Raw genomic sequence first — 22,300 nt, forward strand, 5'->3', positions numbered from 1 at the left:
ACGTGTACACACTGCGCATGCCCGACGAGTTTTACGTCGCTCCTGCTGGGTGATCCCAACTTCCGGTGAAAGAGGAGAAGTAACGATCATAACTGAGAGCAGGCCCGTCGTTACTCACCCGTGTGGGGTAGTTGTGAACGGGGGTTTCGATAACAGCCATGGCCCTGTGATTGCCAGCCACACAACAAGTCAGCTAATTAACTTTTTTTTGTTTTCTTGATACAAGCAGCTACGAGACGCCGCTTTGACTTAAAAAAACACACAAAGTGTGAGAACGTTTTTACTGCCAGCTAAGTTAGTTAGCATCGCTTAGCTTTAAAAAGACGCAGCTAGCTATTCGCCAACCAAGCAAAACCTCCAAATTATTAGATCCTGGTGTCTATTTCAAGATGTCAAGTGCGGGATTTAACTCTCAAAATGGGACAGGACAGACGTATGCGAATGGTGAGTAAAAAAACCACACACATACATTTATACGTAAACTTAACACAGGGCTAAGTAGCTACTATTAGCCTAATCGGTTCACGCTATCTTCTGTGGCTAATGTGCTAACTGTGAGCTATCTGCCTTGATTGGAAACGCTGCAACTTAACGTAACCAAGCGAGAGTGAGCTGTCAATTGTATCTGCCTTTAATCTTGCCACGGCACTGATTTAAAGTAGGCAAACAATTTATATCTCCAACGCAAACTTAACTATAACAATCTCTGGATTTAGCCTAGTGTTTGCTAACTTTAGGGTTTGTCGAGGTGGCAAAAAACCCAACAGGTTGACAAACTGAGGGGTCATAGACACCATAAAACCTTCAAGCCAAGTGTTGGGATGTCCCCTACCCCCACTCCTACCTCCTTGTGTCCCCCTAGTAAACACACATGGTGATATTAGTGACAACTTTTCCACTATGAGAAGCTACTCTGTTATCCACAACTTTTACCTCCTCCTTGCCACATCGTTTTAACACATCCACATGATTTTGTCTTGTAGCTTAGTCTTATTGGCAGTGAGCAGTCCTCATCTCCCAGGTTTGTTGGTGTCCTCACGGGGTTGTCAGCAGGTTAAATATCTCTAGTTGTCCTTTTCCGTTTTACTGTACATGTGGCACATTGGGGATGATCCAAATATATGAGATCCTTCATTCAGACTCCTCTCACCTAACTTTGAGGTTACTTGCACACATTGCACAACAACAATAGTGACAGCTGACCAAATTGCAACAGAGTGCAGCCTTCATTAGCTTTCCTTATCACTACCTTTATAAGGAGACCTCTTATACTATGCAGATGAAGCAATTGCACAGCTCTAGTTAATAATGCTGGTTTTCTAAAGCTGTAGATAAACTGAGCATCTTATCTTCATTGCCATTCTCCCTTTAATCATGTTCTTATCTTGTATCAGATTGGTCACCAAATGATGTTAATTCGTCTGTTATTTAGAGCCCTAATTAATCTGAAAACAGTGTCTTTCTGACAGAAGAAGCAAACTGTAACAACATGTCATTAAAGCTGGATGGGATCTTCAGTGCAATGAGTTTCCACTCACCTTTTAAAAATATATATAGTTTTTGTATCTGATGAATGGGACTAGGTATCGAAACCAGTGCCAATCCACACATCCTTAAAGTAATACAGATTGAGCACTTCATTCGATACCCATCATGTATACAGAAGCCACCACTCCTCCACATCTAAATGATTTGATTTTTACACAAATGCATTTAACTATTAACTCAAATTCACTGTGATTTCAGCATCACAGACTGGTTGTAGCTGCTGTGGCAGTGGGCCAATCAAATGTTGCATTAAAAAAAAAACACGCTTGTGTTGATTGACTGGAAGCAAGTCTGTACAAAAAGTCATATTTTTTAAAGGCTCTGGGTGCAAAAAGGATCGATTGCAGGTATATTTTGGATGGGAGATGTTTCAATACTACTTGTTATCAATTTATTTCGGTTGATACCCTTTAAAGGTATTGAGTACCGATACCCAGCCTGACCGATGAACATACAGTAACCTGCTTTTATTTATTTATTCATCTTTGTAAAATTATACTAACTTCCACATCAATGTTAGCTGATTTATATTGTTTGATGTTCTGTTGTTGTTTTACGTGTCTTGTAAGGTGTCCTTGACTGCTTTGAAAGGCGCCTTTAAATAAAATGCATTATTATTATTTATTATTAAATTTCACACTTGAGTTTGTCTGATTTATATGTTCTTGTTATACCAAAAAAAAATGTCAGAAGATGCTCTGGTATAACTTACATTATCCACTTTTCCTTGGAAAGTGTTTCCATCTAAATAGGAATTTTAAGTTTTAAGGGTTTTAGTTACATTTCTGTGGTGTTATTTGAAGACATGTTTGTGACTTTAATAACAAAATTACCTTTTAAAGGTCCTCTCTTTAACTGGTGTCAAGCTGAACAATTCCCTCATTTTCATCGCCAGTGTTTACAGTAACTTAAATAAATGAGTTGAGATTGGCGGATAGGACCGGTTCAGGCTCTTTCTGGCCAGAAGCTTTAGTTCTTAAAAAATGCTTTCAGGAAGGACAAAGATTTGAAGATTTTAGGTGGATTATGTGCCTTCATCTATCTTTTGCTCATTGAGAAGAGTTGTTCACTAATCCCATCTCAGTCTGCTGACTTAGCTCTACCTACGGTGGTGTAGTGCAGGACTAAGTGGATAGTAGTGAGTGTGTTGGCATTATGTAATCATTAAGAGTGTAAAGACGGATCCAGTCACTGATTCTGCACCGGTTCTTGTTTAGATAACACATTTATTGATATGAATTACCACTCCAGTCTCTCTCTCTCTCTCTCTCTGCTGATCATTAGATACGTTTTTAAGATCTGCTTTTGCTTTAAACAAGATTTTCTACTACTTCAGGAAGAGTAAATCAATTAGTCAATCTTTATTTATATAGAGGCAAATCACAACGAAAGTCATCTCAAGGCACTTTACACATAGAGCAGGTCTAGACCATACTCTTTGGTTTAATTAATTAGAAAAGAAAGAGGAAATCAATTAGTGCTTTGATCTTCAGTATAACACCATGGTCTGGTATCTGAAACATTTACATCTTAATTTAAAAGTAACGCTTATTTGTATTTCTTATCTAAAAAAAAGCAAAGCCCGGTTTTTGTGTGTGGGTTCAGTAAAGAAAGGTCTGACTCTGGCTCTGAGATCCACACTCACTGTCACTGAGCGCAGATCATGATTAAGGTAAAGGGATTACACCCCAGGCTGTCCGTTCATTGGTCATTTGGTGCATCTGAGTGGTTTTCACTCACTGTCGTCACTGACAGCACTGTCACCTGCTTTTCTTACACTTATTGTACTGTTCTTCAGATTTAAACCCAATGATTCACTTTAATCAAAACACACTCACCTTAAGTCACGAACAAAAGCTCTTTTAGACTCTGAATCTGTAACATTGCCGCCTTCATCTCTCTTAAGATAAAGACTTGGCTTTCGACCTTCCACATAAGGCTACCTTATAGTAATGGTTGATAATGGTTCTGGGTAAGCGTGGCAGGTCCATAACCTAGAGAGCTGCAATCCCTGTGCACATTGTGGTATCTGGTACGCAAGAGAGAGTCCAACAGCCTCTTTTTCTTCTCGCTACAGTGTCCGTAATTAGGGCCCGACCGATACTAGATTTTTGGGGCCGATACAGATATCAGGGAGCAAAAAAAATATCTGATATGTATATATTGGGTGATAATGTTACATTAAGAATATATACATAAACACACATTTTATTTGAAAATGTGGTTATCAAACACTTGTGACAAGGATATATAATGGAAGCTGTTATTTTACAGTAAACCAGTGGTGATTACTGTTTCAGTGCACTCATTTTATACAATAAGTTTATTTAGCTATGAATAAAAAAACACACAGAGCAAACAAACACATGTATATTAAACTATATGTATATTAAAGGATCAAATATACAGAAAATGCTGTTTATATAACTTTAAAAATGTACAAAACTATATTGGCACGTATCGGACAACATATCCAGCAATAGTGATATACCTGTGATAGGTCGATATCGGCTTACTGATATATCGGCCTGGCTCTATGCTGTAGAGCAGTTTGAAAGTAATGATATTAAAAAAGAAGCACGTTCAACATGCAAAAGAAAATGTACAATGTGAAATGCATGTCTGAAGGAGTGTGTGTTGTTGTTTTGGGAGTAGAAATGTGTAACTAATAACAAACATCAACCTGCTGTTTTTGACCTACTTTCTCTAACATGTATATTTTTACTTCCTCCCGTCTTCAGGTCCGTCACAGAATCCAGTTGCCATGCAGCAGCTGCCGGGGGTCAGCTACGGCATGACTCACCAACCAACCTACAATCCAATGCAGGCCAAAGCTCCCATGCCCCCCGGCCCTGGACTCTATCCCTCTGGGTCATACCAGCCTGCTCCCTCAGTCAACTGCTACCAGTCTGGCCCACCACCCACCTCTTACCCAGCTGCTCCAGGCCAGCCGCTGTTGACTAGGCCTCCTATGGGAGTTGCTCCATCACATACTCCTCCTCACTCTGCCAGCCCCAGCCCTGGTCCGAGGCTTCCCCCTGCACAGGGCACACCTCCCCCTCCTGCTGTGTCTTCTAGTAGCTATTACCCAAACCCCCAGCAGCAGCAGCAGCATCATCATCAGCAGCAGCCGCCCGTGGCTCCAGCATGGCAGTACAACACATCCCCACCACCGATGGGGCCGCCCACTTCTTCCATGAGCGCACCACCTCGTGGCCCTGTGGCAAATCATGTGAACCCAGCTGCTAGCATGACAGCACAACCGCCACCATCATCAGCACCTTACAGCTCTGCACCACCAGCCCCCCTGTCCCACAGCGCCACCCAGCCACCAGGCCCAGGGATGGCACCGCCCACCTCTTTGCATGGATACATCCAGCCAGGTACGAACACTGAAAGCCACATTTGTAAAATATTTACGCAATGAGTTTTTTGATAAATAATGATCAGTAATGTGGATATAATGACTAAGTGGTTAAAAGCAGGTAAGAGAAAAGTCTGGTAAGCTCAGAAAATGACATTTTTACTGTATTGCAGCCTTTAAAAGCAGGAAACGGCTTATTCCATATCATGATATTATGAATCTAAGATGATATCTATAAAATATCACAATATCAATATAATATCAGTTTATTGCCCAGCACTACTTGAAATGATAACATGGAGAAGAGGGGACAATATGCCGTTGTGGTAAATGAGAAGCTGATATTGCAGGCACACCTTGAGCCAAATCAATAAAAAGATGAATCACCATTTCAAGTTTCAAATCAGACTAGTGAACGTCAGCCTATCAAGTCAAGGGTCCCCCCATCACCTAATCACTGTAATATCTTTAAAAACATACACTGTGTTTTATAAATTAGCCCCCATACACTCCTCCCAATAACTTCTCTAAAGAAGGATGAATGTGTCTCGTCATTGTCTTAAATAAAAGACTGATGTGCTGCAGATATGAGTATCTAGTATGCTGATATGTTGGAGCTGGACATTGCCCTCTGCCCTTACACTAAACATGTTGGCTCGATGCCGCTTCTGGATTTCCTCCCAGGCACAGAGACTCATTTGCTCTGAATTTGTACAAAGTTCAAAGAAGAAATTTTATTGTTTCCATTGCAGCTCTTACGCATGACGTGGCTGTTGAGGGTAAATCTACTTTTTTTTTTTCTGGCACAGTTTCAGTTACTGGGCCTCGGTTGTGTTCCTAAAATGACCGTGTTTTTGATGTTTATATTGGCAGAAACACCCACAACTGTCTCAGGGGTATTTGTGCCATTTTGATAGTGGTTTGATTTCTTGTTTCGATTGAAAAATATGCCAAGAGGGCAGAGAGTTTAACATCTGTCTCCATGGTGAAGTATTTGGCTTATAATGAAAAACAAAAGGCCACTCGGAGTGAATCTGAGAAACTTTGTCAGCTACTCATGAACATTTTCGCTGGAGGAAGTGGTTTTGTTGGTTGTGTAATCTGTGGCCTCAGTGTCTGAATGATTTGTCAAAGCGTTTTGTGAATTAGCCTTGATTTTATTTTATTTTTTAAAGCTATCTTTAGTGCAGTAAAGTAGAGGTCACATAATCGCCTGTGGCTGTTACCAACATATCTCTAAATCTTATTGTAGCATTGGCTTGAAAATCTTTGTTCACATTCACTCTACCAACAAGAAGAGTTTACTTGATTTTTTTAGAGACCTTTCCCCCCAGCAGCACCATCAGGACAAATCAGTTCACTTGATTATTGTGGACTCCAGTTTGTGCAATAACATATCACTCATTTCACTACTGACGTTAATAATGATTGATATGTAATGAATGATAAATTAATCCCAAAAAAAAGCACAGGGAACAATGTGAGGATTATCATTTTAATCATAATCATGCAGCCTTATCTCAATCTAATCTCTAATCTAATTAAGACTATGCCTATGTCTTCTGGCCCTGCTGTTATAGATTTTTAATTTAATAAGTTGTCCTTATAATTATAATTGGCAATCGCAATTTTCTGTCACTGCTGTAAGAATAATCAAGCTGTATGGGGTATTACGCAATTATTTACACCGTTCACGAAGGTCATGTATCATTTAGGAAAACAATGTGGACACCTCATACTCAAACTTATTTGACACATTCATTGATAACATAAAAAAAGATAAGATATTTCTTTATTAGTCCCACAGTGGGGAAATTTACATTATTGCAGCAGCAAGTGGATAGCAAAAAGTAGTAGAGCATCAATAGAAATTATAAAAACAATAAATAATAAGTACACAAGCAATAAAACAGACAATAGCAGTAAAAAATATAGTAAAAGAATAGTAACATTATGTACACAGTATTGAAAAATAATAGCTTGTTAGGGTTCAGACACATGTTAAGTGACTGTTGTGTCAGTAGAGACGGTTGGGTTCTGTCGCTGCTCTGACATTTGCTGGCTGTTGGACAGTATTTCAACCAGTTGTTGTCACCTCGACTCAGAGCTTAACGTTCGAGCGCTTCTGTGATGCAACATATCTGCCGTCTACATGATATGTTGCAACTACACTCTTGTGTTTTGCATGACAGAGTAGTGCAGACAAATTTAGAAGTCATCACTCTGTCGAAATGACCTCACGGTGCCAGCTGAGCCACATGAATGGACTTTGAAGTGATTAATACATGTTAAAATAGATAATTACTTAACAACTTTGAGCTGCTCATAAAAAAAAAAGCCAAACAGTTTGCTGGTTGTAGCTTTTGAAATGTGAGGATTAGCTGCTTTTATTTTCTGGTTACATAATAATATACTAAATGAGTAATACTCAAATCTAGAAACGACTCTGTTAACCTTACATACTATTCATATTCTGACTCATAATTAGTCTCTACACCAATTCCCATTCATCCCCTTCAGTCATTAACAAATGTTTAATTAATCCTTAATGTGAGTGTATTGTATGTATTTATAAAAAAAAGACATTCACAGTCACTATTTTATGGTCCAGGAGAACATTTTATAGTATATGAAAGAACAGGTCGTCAGGTGTTTTTGAACATTTGTACATTTGAATATATAATTGTGTGTCAGCTGCACAATAGTAAGTAAAAAATATGCAATTTATTTCCATTTTTATATATTCGTGTCACATTATGAAAGGTCGATACCAGCCCTAAATAATAATCACTGTTGTCGGTCTGTTTCAGTAGGCACGGCACCCCCGCCAATGAATCCCATGACTCCCCACACATATCAGCCCAGCAGAGCTCCCTATGGTCCCCCACCTACAGGACCCCCACCTACAGGCCTACCACCAACCATGAAACCTGCACCGCCTCCCACTGGACCCCCAATGGCCAATGCAACACCTCCGCCACCCCCAAAGGCAGATGGTACGTTTTGTGCTTAGTCCTCAGGTGTGACAACCTGTAGAGGAACATTTTTTTATACTTTCTTTATTACTTTGATTATTTATTTACATGTGACGTCGGCTGATAGTGTTAACGGCCTGGTATGAGCTCAGCAAGCTGGGACTAGTAATTTATTGTGAGAGCATTGAAGTCGATGTTAGTTGAACTGGATAAGAAAATGAAATCGATGGTATGGTAGGTTTCTATAAAAAAACTTAAGAAGTCACTGAAGGTGGATTAATAGATCTGCGTGTGGTTATTGTGTAGCTACAGAGCCTGTGCCTCAGTAGTGTTTCAGTCTGACTGTATATGTTTTAAACTGGGTTAGCAAGCTCGTTAAAATGTTGGAAGTCAGTGCAGCACATGTTTCCCTCACAAATTAGGTAAGTAATGTACAAACATTTTGTGGGTCTGTGTCATCTCAGCACACTGTCAGCGATGACAGATATTGTACCACTTTGAGCCAGGGACTGTGTGTCCCTTTTTTTTTTTTTAACAAGCCAATCATTTTTTGTTCTGATCAGCTTTCGTTGTTTCCCCTCCCTCCCCATCCTTCCTCTACATGCCAGCTCATTGTGGGGGGACTGTCAACAGCACTCTGTCCCCCACTGAGCCCGACTGCCAGGAGGCGGATATTGAATGTCCAGGTGTGGCTAAATCTGTCAGTAGCTGTTAGCTGTTTCCGTCAGTGTTGTGTCCATCCTGTCGTTCATTGAATCTAGGGATGCACTCGTTCTGTTTTTTTCACCCCTTAATTTGATGCCAAATATGAAGATTAGCTGATACGGAGCTCCAATATTGTTACTTCTAGAGAAAGAAAATGAGTCAAGAGATATTAGGCAAGATGCTTTCCTTTGATCTCTGACAATGCGCTTATGTAGCTGGGTGTTAGTACTGAGGAATCTGTCAAGTATGCTGCTTTAGCTCAGTCATTTCTCATTATCAGTGCATCCCTGGTGATATATATTTCTTGTCGGTAGTTTATCTTCCTCTTGTCATCCATTCTCACCGTGTCTCTTGTTTGACTTCTGAATAAACTGAATTCATGTGTCTAGATAATGAAGTCTCTTTACACACCATACAACAATTTCCATCATTACCATCGTTAACAATGTCTCATAATAGTCCCTCCTTTGTGTCCATCTCATGCGTGTCTTGTTCTGTAGTTCAGATCGTTCTATATCTATCGCCTGTGGTTAGCACACTGAGATAGAAAGAGCAAAAAAGTGTCACTAAAATTATTCATACCACATGTCTTTGCTTTGGAACAGGAACTGTGGCTGGCAATGGCCCACAACCATCTAACAGCTATAATCATGTTGACAACAAAATGGGTAAGGCCTTTTTCTGCCACATCTTGGAAGCTTTTCACACCAACCACGTGTACAGTCTTGTTTTTTACTAAGCAGAGTTTCATAGCAGTAATAGACCCTGACAGTAAATGAGCCTCTTCTCTTGGAGGAGGCAAAGCATTTCTAAAAAAAAAGTTTCTTTTTGTCTCTGAAATGTTTCTTTACATTTTATTTAACATCTAAAACATTAAATTTGTTCTTCAGTTCTGTTCAAAATTTTAAAATTCATGGCCTGTTGCATTGATTTTTCTGTACATGTTGCTAAATACACAATGTCACAAGAGTAACTGCTTTCATAGTAACAAAATACATCAGCGAGCCGCTGATTAACTAGAACTACCATGAACTAGGCAACTGAAGTTTATGTTGATACAGTATAACACTTATTAAAGCACCAAATATGTATTTATCTGAAGGTGATAATGGTCTCGAAAACCAAATGCACTTTGAGCAACATTTGTTAAAAACTATTGAGCCGTGTTAAAAAATGAAAATGACTCACTTTAAAGATTTGTCTTCAGTAGAAAAGAATGAGCTCTGAGTGCCACAGGGAACGAAGAGAAGTCAGAAATCATTTTTAGACAGACTAACACATTGTATTTTTTTATAGTATTTCTTGAGTGTAAGAAAAATATAAAATATTGCTTCCAGTAAAGAGGTTCATCTTTAGTTTTTTCACTGATAACTGCTGCTCAGTTGGTTTGATTTCTTGTGAAAACGAAACTAATTTTTGTTCCTATTTCTTCCCCAGCTGGTCCACCTCAGCCTGGACCTCCGGGTCGGCACTTGGGTCACTACCCCTCCCTTCCCCCCGGGTACCAGCAGACCTCTGCTCCCCACAACGCCACCTCCCCCATGCACCCTGCGATGCAGGCCGCCACGCAGCCTTACAGTCAAGGACCTCAGCAATACCAGCAGGTGAGAGGCATGTTTCAGCAGCTCACTGACTGCGTGCTGTTAGTGTATCGACATGCTCTGCCACTTCTGTCATCCATATTCTTTTCACTTAGCACACAAGCTAAACCTTTCTGTCTGTTCAGGCTATACAGAAACATTAAGCTGACGTTGAGATATAACCTCTGTGCTTAATTTTACAGTATGAAGGAACACAGTTTGCTTATGTTATGTGTGTCTGGATTTCATCACCTTAACTAATTTTTAATTTTATTCCAGCAAATGTTTGCTGATATATCTATCTATGTTTTTTTAAAGTTTATTTTTCTTTCAAACATTTTGTTACACATGGGACAGTAGCCAGTGTTATCCACAAATATACACGATAATAATATTGAATTGTTTCTTTGGGTGTTTACGAGAAAAATACTTTTGAGAAAACAAAATATTTTATTTAATGATAAGACTTTAAGATAATAAATTATCAATCAAAGCATTGGTTGCCCTTCATACTAAATAATTTGGCTGTCTCAGGTTTTGGTTAAATGCTTCTTGTTTTTCCGTCTCTCAGCCACCTGGTGGTCCCGGGCCAGCTCAGCTGAGCCCATCCTTGGCGGCCATGAGCCTCCAGTCCAGCACCCCTGAGGCCCTGAGAGTGGTCAACCTGCTGCAGGATAGGAACCTGCTACCACCAACTCCAGTCCCCGCCCCGATACCTTGCCTGCCCCAAGATCTGCAGAAGATAAACTGCCACCCAGAGTAAGCGATGGTGGACTAATCAACAGCATCTGTCTATATTCTGTCTATTTGTGCTTATTAAATGATTTTAAAATAGCTTACAGTTAATAACAAAATGTTGTCTGTGGTAAGGTTACCATCTGTGCATGCACTGTATGTATTTTAGATTAGCATAAGCATGACTTTGTCCCTGTATACAGTACGTTACGTCATTCTAGGAAAATGTTTTTTAGGCAAAACAGAGTTTTCACAGGTTCATCCATTCATCTAACCCAGGGACCCACATACCAAACTGGTACATGTGAAATACCATATATAACATCATCTCGGCCTGCAGTTCAAGTTCTGTGTATTTGTGTCCCTCCAGGGTTTTCCGTTCTACGCTGACCAGCATCCCTCAGACCCAGTCTCTGCTCAATAAAGCCAAAATGCCACTAGGCTTGCTGCTCCATCCCTTCAAAGACCTCTCGGTAAAAAGCCTATTTCTTAAATGTTGTGTAAACATGAAACCTGGTTTATTAAGTTGGGGTAAGGGATTGAGAGGAACATGGTAAACACAGCTACATTTCTCCTGGAGAAACCATATTATTTGGTCATGTTGGTGCGTAACCCGACTAGGATAGGATTTGACTAAATGCCCCCCTTGGCAAAATCTGTCGGAATGAATTGGTGTCTGTTCCTGTTGTAATTGAGGACACGGACAACAGAGACGTTGCACAACTTGGACAGCAACAAGAAAGTCTTTATTGAAATGCCAGTTACAATGAGCCGCAGACAAGAAAATGCTTTTGCCTAGAGGCACTTCTCACACAGGGGTCGGTTTTGTTCTGTGGCTTTCCTTGCAGCAACTTCCTGTGGTGACATCCAGCACCATCGTCAGGTGTCGGTCCTGCAGAACATACATCAACCCTTTCGTTTCCTTCCTGGACCAGAGGAGGTGGAAATGCAACTTGTGCTATCGGGTTAATGATGGTAAGAATAGTTGGGAGGAATGATGGAAGAGATGTATTTTACCAGAGATATCTTCTGAATATTCTCTAAAAGAGCTACTTTCAGTGAGGATACCGGAGGCAGCTGACAAAGATTCAGTCTAATACAGCTGAGCAACAAAACGTATATTACAATTAAGTAATAAATTGAGAAAGTGGCAAGACCATCTCAGAAACGTTTCACCTGATTTGAAATATGGAAAAAAGCAAAGAAGGAAAACAGCTATTTGCCTCATGATCATTTATTACAGTGATTATGTAATGACTATATCATTATGAATACCTGCACGCGAAGTGGATGAAAGTCTTTAGCATGATTAAATAACTGTAGGTCGTATGCCTCATGTAGCACCATGTACTCCACAGCTTCAGTTCACAGTTTTACCTTTGTGACTGTGGACCATCTTTATATACAGCCTTTACACTGACCACAGAGGAACAAAGCACACAGCAAATTATTTCACACTATAATCTGACGAGATGGTGTCTGATTGTGTGTCTGTGTCTGTAGTTCCAGAGGAGTTTATGTACAACCCAGTCAGCAGATCGTACGGAGAGCCACACAAAAGACCCGAGGTCCAGAACGCCACCATCGAGTTCATTGCTCCTTCAGAATATATGGTAGGTTTCAACACACACTATTGACAAATGTGAACAGTTATCCGTGTGCTCAGTCTATTGTAAATGAAATAAAAGTACTAGTAGTAAATTAATATACTAAATTTTAAAGTTACTTACAAAATCTGTACAGTAATCTGTGTGTGTTTTATATTGATTATAGTGTTAAATTACATTTACTTGCCCTGATTTTCCCAGCTGAGGCCACCGCAGCCTGCTGTTTACCTCTTTGTTCTGGACGTATCCCACAATGCAGTGGAGACAGGCTACCTGAATGTGTTCTGTCAGTCACTGCTGGACAACATCAATGCGTATGTACAATATTTAATTTCTAGTTATTAGAGATAGAAGAAATCGGGGCCTTTTTTTGTCATTATTCCTCTGGTGCTTTAACACCATGAGGATTCAACAGCACTAACATAACTTCTGACAGCCAGGTTGAAATGAGTCTCTATAAATATAGCTGAAATAGGTCATTCTCATCGCCTGAGTACTAGTTTATTGAAGCATCTGTGTGTCCTAGGCTTCCTGGAGACTCGCGGACAAAGGTAGGCTTCATCACCTTTGACAGCACGATCCACTTCTACAACCTCCAGGAGGGGCTTTCCCAGCCTCAGATGCTCATTGTTTCTGACATTGAAGGTGAGATATATTACTGTAACTTGACAGATGTTTGTGCAAAAATGTAGAGCTAATAAATATATAAGGTATGAAGAGATCACAGACTGATTGGATCAATAAACTTCATACTAGGTGTTGCGTTTTAGGGAACTGTTACCTTCAGCCAAAAGATTTCAGAGAAAAGAATCAAGTATATAATCAAGATGACTACTAATTTTTCTGTTTTAATTATTGATGTCACCAGAAAAAGTGGTTCTTCTTTGTTCTTGAAATGAATCACTTTATGATAGCTTCAATTTTGAAAATTTGTTTCATCACTTTTATAACATCAGTGTTTATGATTGTATTTAATGTGTCTACATGATACATTTTTGTTCTGCACAGATATCTTTTTACCAACACCAGACAGCCTTCTAGTTAACCTCAATGAATGCAAAGAGGTAAGAAACTTTATCTTGATTAAAACTTGTTGGAAATGAATGTTGTTCAATAGCCCAGAACCTCCTCACTTTGTCATATTTCTGAATTTTAAGCATAATCTTAGCCATGTGTTTTCTATTTTTTTGCACCTTATAGGAAATGACATTGACAACTACTGTATATTTAAGATTTCCTTTTTCTATAAACACTTCAGCCACACTGCTGAATGAGAAATGACTGAAATCTCGCTGATCCTCTCTAACCTCTTCGCAGATATAATAAAGATGAAATGACAAAACTAAAGTCTCCCTTGTAGGGATCAAGTGTGCATCACGAAAATAAGTCTCCCTCTCTGTATTTGTCTTTCAGCTTGTGCAGGATCTTCTGAAGAGCCTGCCAACTTTATTTGAAAAGACCATGGAGACCCAGTCTGCCCTGGGTTCAGCCCTGCAAGCAGCCTTCAAGCTGCTGTCGCCCACTGGAGGGCGCTTGTCTGTTTTTCAGACCCAACTGCCTAACCTCGGTGTGGGGGCACTCCAGTCCAGAGAGGACCCCAACCAGCGGGCATCTGCTAAGGTAAGAGATCTGATGATGAGGTTTTTTCATAATATCAGTGAGATGTGTGTTGGACATTGTACTGTGGGATTAAATAGCCTTTTACCCAACAGCAGCAGCATATCGTAGGAGCAGTTGTATAATTGTTTTGTAGCTTTTCAGCTATAATTAGATCTTGAGAATGTGCCAAATTCCTGTTAATATTTTGAGCTTATTGTCCTACCTTCTTTGTTTTCTTTCAGGACATCCAGCACTTATCCCCAGCGACAGACTTCTACAAGAAGCTGGCTCTGGACTGCTCTGGTCAGCAGGTCGCTGTTGACCTGTTCCTGCTCAGCGCTCAGTACTGTGACCTGGCATCACTTGGTGAGTCCTGGACTAAATGGATGGAAGACGGAGGATAGATGAAAAGAAGGAACACAGGACAATTTGAACTGATGTTTTTTTTCCAGATTTTGTCAGCAACCTCAGATTTATAATTTACCCTCTGATTGTTTGTTTTGATGTAGCTACAGGAGGACATTATTTTGCAAGTAAAGTTAGTTGAACAATATTATGATTATTACCAACAAATAAATGAAAAACAAAAACTCATTGGAAATCTAGTGATGCCAACCCAAGTTTATATACCATCAATAATGGTAAAAAGCCAGATACAGACACAAGAAGCATCAGATTCTCTTTTCCACAATACCAGATTTGAGCACAGCAGGAGAGAGATGGGGAGAGAAAACATAGCATCTCATCTGTTCATTTCTCCTCTTGTCTGCCTTCTCTCCCACAGGCTGCATATCCAGATACTCGGCAGGGAGCGTTTACTACTTCCCCTCCTACCACCACCAGCACAACCCCGCTCAGGTGGAGCGCTTCCAGAAAGAGCTGAAGAGATACATAACCAGGAAGATTGGCTTCGAGGCTGTCATGAGGATACGCTGCACCAAAGGTCTGTTGGCACAGGATTTGTTGGGTTGAGCAATGACTTAAGTATCACACATACTGTACATTCTTAGATGTGATTAGTAAATTCTTTTCCATTACTGCTTTTTAGTTGTTTTTCATCTTATTATGATTTATGCAGCATAATTTAAATTTTGAACAGTCAGGATTGTTGTTGATGGCTATTTGATCTTATATTTTGGAATATGTCTCTAGAGTCCAGACATAATTGATTTTTGTTGCTGTTGGGGATAATTGTTTTGCAGTTGAATGTTACAATTTGTCTCTCTTTGTGTCTCTGCAGGTCTCTCCATCCACACGTTCCACGGAAACTTCTTTGTGCGCTCCACAGATCTGTTGTCTCTCCCCAACGTGAACCCAGATGCTGGCTTTGCAGTTCAGATGTCTATCGAGGAAAACCTGGACGACATGCAGGTCGTCTCTTTCCAGGCTGCGCTGCTTTACACCTCCAGCAAAGGTACATATAAACACACAGTATTAGAGGTTCAGTCAAAGCTGTGAACATTTCTGTTCTGTTGAAATAATGTGTCTTTCTCTTTTAGGAGAGAGAAGGATCCGTGTCCACACCTTGTGTCTCCCCGTGGTTAATTCTCTGTCAGATATCTTTGCTGGGGCCGATGTTCAAGCCATGAGTGGACTGCTGGCTTGCATGGGTACGTACTGTGACACTTGAAAGGGAACACATAAGATTACTTTTTTAGAAGGACATTGTGACTGAGGTTGTTAAATACGCATTAAACTCACAATATTGAAAGATTAGATCCTAAATTAATACTTTTTTCCACCATATTCTGGTGGTGTGCATGATGATTAAATGTGACATCAGAGTTGGGAAAACCTCCAATATTATACATTTTTATACCCTAAAATTATTTAGCAATTGTCCATATATCACAACTCATTCTTGAATTTAAGTAGTCAAGTTATGCATCCCTAGTTTCTACCAAATATTTATTATAATTTATGAAAAATATTTGTTACAATTTATGATTTTCAGGTGTTTCCATCCTTGTTTATAGTAACTTTGAGTATGAAGGCTTATGTAACATATGCAGTGTTCAAGGCATTTTGTCTTCATGCCAGTTATAATTTTGTGGACACTAAATGACATCAGATCATCATAACATGAATATCATATTTCAAAAGAGAAGCATCAGCTTGGTGTGTGTGTATAAACTTGGATTTGGATGAATCATTACTCTAAAATTATTCTTCTTGGATGCAATAATTATTCATTTGATTGGCTTGCTGTGAAATCATTGCAAAGTTTACATTGACTTCACTGTTATAAGCACTGACAGATGGTGATGAGTGGCGGCAGCTGTGGTCGCCTAGCAACCATCACACACTGAGCACTCAGATCTATGCGGTCTCAGTTCACGTTCACTTACAAAGCAGACATGGATATTTTATCCTCTTAAGAATATGATATCAAGAAGTTTGACATTTTGAATTTAATTTCATCATGAAGGTCAGCTGGAGGAGAGCTGTTACTGATGCATTAATTGAACACTAACACTTCAATTGTATAGTCAGTCTAAGCCATGTATAGTGTGAATTCTGTTGTTTGTGTCTTACTTTGACTGATAACCCACAGCTGCTCTAAACTCTAAACATTCAAATCGTCATTATGTGCCAAGAGTTAAATGAGAAGATGGATACCAATCTCATATCTGTGCTTTAAATATGACACTAGGAGTCAGCATCTCTAAAGCTCTTAATCTTTACACAAACTGGAGTGTAAAAATGTTTTCTTGGCCAGGAGCAGTGATTCCCTGGAGTCCTAACTGGTTGCCTGGCAACCTCACAGTGACGACAAGCTAACCTGCTGAGGGCTGCAGCTTCATACTTAATGAGCATATCTGAGAGTGGCATTGATCTTCTCATGTAACTCTTGGAAAGAAAGCAAATATGTACTGCCCAAAATGCTAAATGATCCCTTTTTAATTCCTGTATAGATTATTATACATTCATAAATCACATTTTGTCAAACCAGGGTCAAGAATGAACTTTCTTGTTCAATTTTCATTAAGTTTATTTTTCAACGCTCTTATCTTATTAATTGGTGGATAGCATATCAGTTGGGATACAATTATTATAGGCATTATGCTGCACCCTCTGTACACCCTTCACTTTATATAAAACCTACTTGCTACCTCAGCAACAGGACAATGTGTTAGTACATTTTCAGGCATTATAAACATTATAAAAAGCAGTTTTCAACTTACTGCTAGCAACTTCTCTCTCAATTTAAATACCTACATATATATAATTATCATGTATAACTTAGAGCCACTATATGTAGAGTTTGTATGTAGTTATACAGTATTATCTTTCAAATGACTGTTTGCAGAAAACTGCAACAAATACCTGTGAAAATTGGTGAGGCCCATGTATTAGCTGTGTTACTACCACTTGGGGCAGCGAAAGTCTGAAATTTAAAATCCTACACTGTCTTTCTGTGCAGCTGTGGACCGCTCGGTGACAGCCAGTCTGAGTGACGCCAGAGATGCGATGACCAACGCTGCCATTGACTCGCTGATGTCGTACAGGCAGTCTGTGTTGACCATCCAGCAGCCTGGCCTGCTGGTTCCAGCTTGTCTCAGACTCTTCCCCCTCTTCATCCTTGCCCTACTCAAACAGGTGAGCGTTTTCACAAAATCCAGTCATTTCACAGCAGCTGCACTCCGACTCTTAGTGTTTTATTTTAAGTGATTAAACATTTTTCTGGCCCTTAAACTCTTTCTACTTCAAGGATGTAGTGTTGGTAAAATACACAATCAAGCCTTTATTGATCTGGTTTCGTGTGTTTATGTGTGCACCTTACAGAAAGCTTTCAGGACAGGCACCAGCACCAGGCTAGATGACCGGGTGTTTGCCATGTGTCAGCTGAAGTACCAGCCGCTGGTCTACTCCATGCTGATGATCCACCCTGCTTTGTACCGCATGGATGACCTGACAGATGAGGTGAGGCGGGTGAAAGTTTCCTTTTCAGTGTCTGCACGTGGATAAAGATGTAGCAGCGAAAAACAGTATTGACCCTGGATAGTCTCCTTTTTTAAAAGCAGATGTTTCAGAGGAAACAGGAATGATTTTTTATAGGGTTTTTTTATTCCAATAATTTCCCCAGTTATATAGTGTGTGTCAGTGAGTGATCTTCATTTTCTTCTCTTTCCTTCATCCACAGGGAGCTTTGAACATCAACGATCGGACCATCCCTCAGCCGCAACTGCTGCAGCTGTCTGTGGAAAAGCTCAGCAGGGATGGAGCTTTCCTCATGGATGCTGGAATGGTGCGGAGCATTTCACCCCTAAACAGTTAGCACCGCTCACAAAGGCTCATTTCATTTACTTTTATTATTGGTTAATCTTTATCTATCTGTAAATCTATAAAATGTCAGAAAATAGTGAAAGATGCTAGTTCAAGGTGATATCTGCAAATAGTTTGCTTTTGTCTGGTAAACATTCAAAACTCAAAGATATTCACTTTATTATCATTACAAAAAAACAAAACAATCCTCCCATTTTAGAGGCTAGAAAATTAGTTATTGCTTTTACAATTAGAATTCTTATGAAAATGATTTGAGTGTGGGCTGTGGTGGACAAAACAAGACATTTGAGGACATCATCTTTGGGAAACATTTTCTGACAGTTTTTGCGACCATTAATCAAGAGATTCATTGATAAAGAAAATAATAATTAGGTACAGCCCTATTGTAGTTGTCCTGTTTATTATGGAAAAAAAATATAGCCTGAAATAACAATAACAAAAAGCATCCATCATCTAGATTTTAGAATACAACGCTAGCATAATATAGCAGAGGTATCCAGTGTGGCTTTGAATTAAAACATCAGTATAAGCTTCTGCTTTTTTATATCTCTAAAATTGAAGCACTCAGTAACAAAGTGTGCAAGTGTTCACAGTAGTAACTCTGTTATTATATTGAATATATGTCTATTCTGCTCCAAAAGGTGATGTATCTGTGGATTGGACGGAACTGCAACCCCAACTTCCTCATGCAAGTCATGGGAGTTCCCAACTACGCTGCCGTGCCTGAAAACCTGGTAGGAATGTTTCAGCAGTCACAGTTTAACTTATATAACCACCAAAACTCCATCAAATTACTTCCACCGTCTGTGGTGGTCATCCCTCCACTTTACCTTTTATCTTGTACATGTGATCCACGCTCATGCCGTCCTTCACTCTGCTAATGAAAACTTTACTGTCGTTCTCTCCTCTTATAGTATCTGCTCCCAGAGCTGGACACCGCAGAGTCGCAAAGAAGCAGAGCTTTCATTGGTTGGTTGAGGGAACAGAGGCCGTTCTACCCAACCCTGCATGTCATCAGGTGGGCAACAGACAGACAACATTCAGGAAAAGAATCAAGTGACAAGTCTGTGGGGAAGTTAAAAGCAGCTAATGCCTGCTTTGGTTGTTCATTTAGATTGTAGAGTTAGTCATCCTTCCAACCTCTATGGCAGGTAATCTACTGGTGTTTTAAAAGGACCAGTGTGTAAGATTTAGTGACATCTAAAGGGTTTTTGGAAGGAAAGAGTGAGGGGAGGGATATTCATTTGACATCACTGCTAGATGTCACTAAATCCTACCCACTGGTCTTTTTAAGTTTCTCTGTTTTTCACTAGGTGTTGAAAACCCTGTTGGTGGCTGGTAAAACCTTGAAAGTTGTGCCTTAATTGATCACTTTACACTTAGTGTGATTGAATTGCTCATTTCTGAAAATTGAAAACTGAGAAGCACCAAGTTAATCATGAGGTTTTGTTTCTGTAGATGAGAATTCAGAGTACATTCAAAATAAAATAAAAATCATAATAAAACAGAAGGTTTGAATTTCCTTCATCAGCACTTTGGCATAAAAAAAGCAACTTGTATCTCGACTTTTTTTTAAACATTTTATCATTTGCTTTTCTCAGGGACGAGAGCCAGCTGAAAGCCAGCTTTATGCAGAACATGATCGAAGACCGAACAGAGTCGGCCCTGTCCTACTACGAGTTCCTGCTGCACATCCAACAGCAAATCTCCAAATAACCTACTGTGGAGACGGCAACACTGAAGCAAGGATGTTCATCAAGTGTATGTGTGTGCGTATATATATATATATATATGTGTGTGTGTGTATGTGTGAGTGAAAGTAGTGGGAGGCTGAAGTTGCCTCTTGCTCCATCTCCAGCTGTGGTCCACCGTCTCTCTGAGAAAACCTCTTCTGCGCTGAACTGAAGTAAAGCGTCACTCAAATCAAACTATGCGAAGGACGGGGCGAGGATGGAGAGACGAGAAATCCATTCTGATGCTTATTTGGCACTTTTTACCCAGCTGAAGCAATGCATTGGAAGGTAGAAAAGAAGCAAGAAATCAACGAAGATGATGATGATAATTATGTATGTCAATGATCGAATGAATCAGTGTTTATTCTCATAGAACAATGCTGTCTAACTGAGGTATCGTTCAGATACAGTCCAGGCAAATGGTTGTGTGAAGTGTGTTTGTTCACAAAGCACAGTTGTCTTTACTAAAAACATGTCAAATGTATGTATGTATGCTTAAGAATAGGTTTATGAGGAAGGCTAGTATTTCTGCACTCAAAGACTGTTATTGGGTGTCACCTGGAGTATTTGTATACAGAACACCTGAGCTCTAATAACACTCTAATATCGTACCTGAAGGACAGAATGTGTGATTTTAATTTCTCAGTCATTATATCTGTGTGTGTCGAACAAATCCGAGACTCTGTTGTAAAAGGCAGAATTGTTTAAAGGTGTTTGAAGGTGGACCGACCTCACCGTCATCGGCTGCCTTGAATGTGCGGACTTGGAAGCGGAAAGTTGTTTCATTGGTCTGATCTGTCCTTCAGAAACCCTTTGTCATCCTTTCTCTTTCTGGACACTCAGAGCACCTGTGACGACATCGCTGTTCTGTTTAACCTTTTTTTTTTTCTTCTTTTTTTTTTCTCTGATTGTTTAATTTATGAGACTCCCAATCTGATTAAATTCGATAATTGCCTTGTATGGGAACTCACTTTTTATTATTAAGCTTCTGTTGAAATACAGACTCTATATATGAAATATTTTAATATAATAGGATATGGGAAATTCTTTAACACAGACATAACAAAGCCATTGTGATCTTTTAATCATGCTTATTGATACTTGTATATTGAAAAGAATGCGTTATATAAAGGTGAAGATATGCTGATAATTTTAGTATAAACATTAAGTTGAAATGACTAAGAAAATAAAATGTTTGGGACTTTTTAAATGTAGTTTGTGTTTTGGTGGGTGGACAGCGTTTATTCAGTGAAAACAGACTATAGAGCAGAATATGGACCAATTTAGTCAGTATTTCTATTGACTGAACTTAAATGAAGGTTTTTGATTTGGTCTGATTTCATACAGTTTGTAATCTATGTATTATATAAGCAAGATGTGTTTAGAAACAGAAAAATATGTTTTGGTCTTCATGCACAAAATTGTCTTTCATATAAAACTGATGAAAATAAACATAGCCTGTGTTGGTACATAGTGAATTTTGGAGGTGTGGACTCAAGTCAAAACAGTCTTGGGTCCACAAGAGAGGGAATGGATTTCCAAAGAAAATTGAAGTGACTTCACTTGGATTTAATTAATGGGCAGTACTGACATTTTAAAAAGAGCACCTGTCCTGCATTACAGGTTACAGTTAAGATTAATTTTTGCCCTCAAGTTTTGTCCTCTGTTGAGACATTAGAGCAAAACTGAATAATAAAGGTTTACTTCATGTTACTTGCTCTGAGTGCACTTAGACACTCTGAGTAAGTATTGTTTTATTCAGACATTTGTTTGTGCATATGCATGATATATACATCCCCAAATCACCAAGCCTGTCCATTCTAATACAGACTTTTTTGTTGGATTTCTTTAGATTTCAGGTAGACGGCAAGTAACCAGACAACCATGTTGTTGAACAGGTTAAAGGATAGGTACACGGTTTATCAAGTCTGTCTTAAAACAACAGTCAGGTGCCCAAATGAACGCTGAAACAGGTTTTTCTCCGCTGTAATCTTTCCTCCTGTTCATACTGACCATTAAAAGATCCTCTGAATGTGCTTACAGTGTACCACCGAGTGGAAACATGATGGAAGAGATAAAAACACATTACTGCAGTTGATCTGAAGCAAGATTATTAGCTACTCTTTTCTAAAAATGTCTTAAAAGTGAATCTGATTATTTATTGATT

At 39.3% G+C, this 22,300-nt stretch overlaps 1 protein-coding gene across 2 annotated transcripts; it reads left to right on the plus strand.

Moving 5' to 3' along the window:
- Nucleotides 1-70: 70 nt before the first annotated feature.
- Nucleotides 71-21,602, plus strand: sec24a (SEC24 homolog A, COPII coat complex component). Of its 2 annotated transcripts, none has more exons than XM_062432878.1 (23): nucleotides 71-444; nucleotides 4,290-4,931; nucleotides 7,723-7,908; nucleotides 9,198-9,260; nucleotides 10,030-10,196; nucleotides 10,744-10,931; nucleotides 11,278-11,380; nucleotides 11,756-11,882; nucleotides 12,411-12,520; nucleotides 12,716-12,828; nucleotides 13,041-13,159; nucleotides 13,523-13,578; nucleotides 13,928-14,134; nucleotides 14,356-14,479; nucleotides 14,898-15,056; nucleotides 15,354-15,527; nucleotides 15,613-15,723; nucleotides 17,538-17,713; nucleotides 17,900-18,037; nucleotides 18,258-18,362; nucleotides 19,042-19,134; nucleotides 19,315-19,418; nucleotides 20,002-21,602. In XM_062432878.1, exons 1-23 carry the CDS (start codon nucleotides 390-392, stop codon nucleotides 20,114-20,116), a joined length of 3,435 nt encoding a protein of 1,144 aa, XP_062288862.1. In that variant the 5' UTR covers nucleotides 71-389; the 3' UTR covers nucleotides 20,117-21,602. The 2 variants fall into 2 exon arrangements, with proteins under 2 accessions (XP_062288862.1, XP_062288863.1); XM_062432879.1 differs by having other exon boundaries at nucleotides 7,726-7,908.
- The last annotated feature ends 698 nt before the right edge of the window (nucleotides 21,603-22,300 follow it).

Source organism: Scomber scombrus, chromosome 14 (assembly GCF_963691925.1).
Source record: "Scomber scombrus chromosome 14, fScoSco1.1, whole genome shotgun sequence".
Lineage (NCBI taxonomy): Eukaryota > Metazoa > Chordata > Actinopteri > Scombriformes > Scombridae > Scomber > Scomber scombrus.

Bases quoted from the DNA above. Each gene is read 5' to 3' on its own strand.
- sec24a (XM_062432878.1), top strand. From the start codon at position 390: ATGTCAAGTGCGGGATTTAACTCTCAAAATGGGACAGGACAGACGTAT. The intron at 14,480-14,897 runs GTGAGTCCTGGA...TCTCTCCCACAG, and splicing joins CTGTGACCTGGCATCACTTG to GCTGCATATCCAGATACTCG. The intron at 19,135-19,314 runs GTAGGAATGTTT...CTCCTCTTATAG, and splicing joins CTGCCGTGCCTGAAAACCTG to TATCTGCTCCCAGAGCTGGA.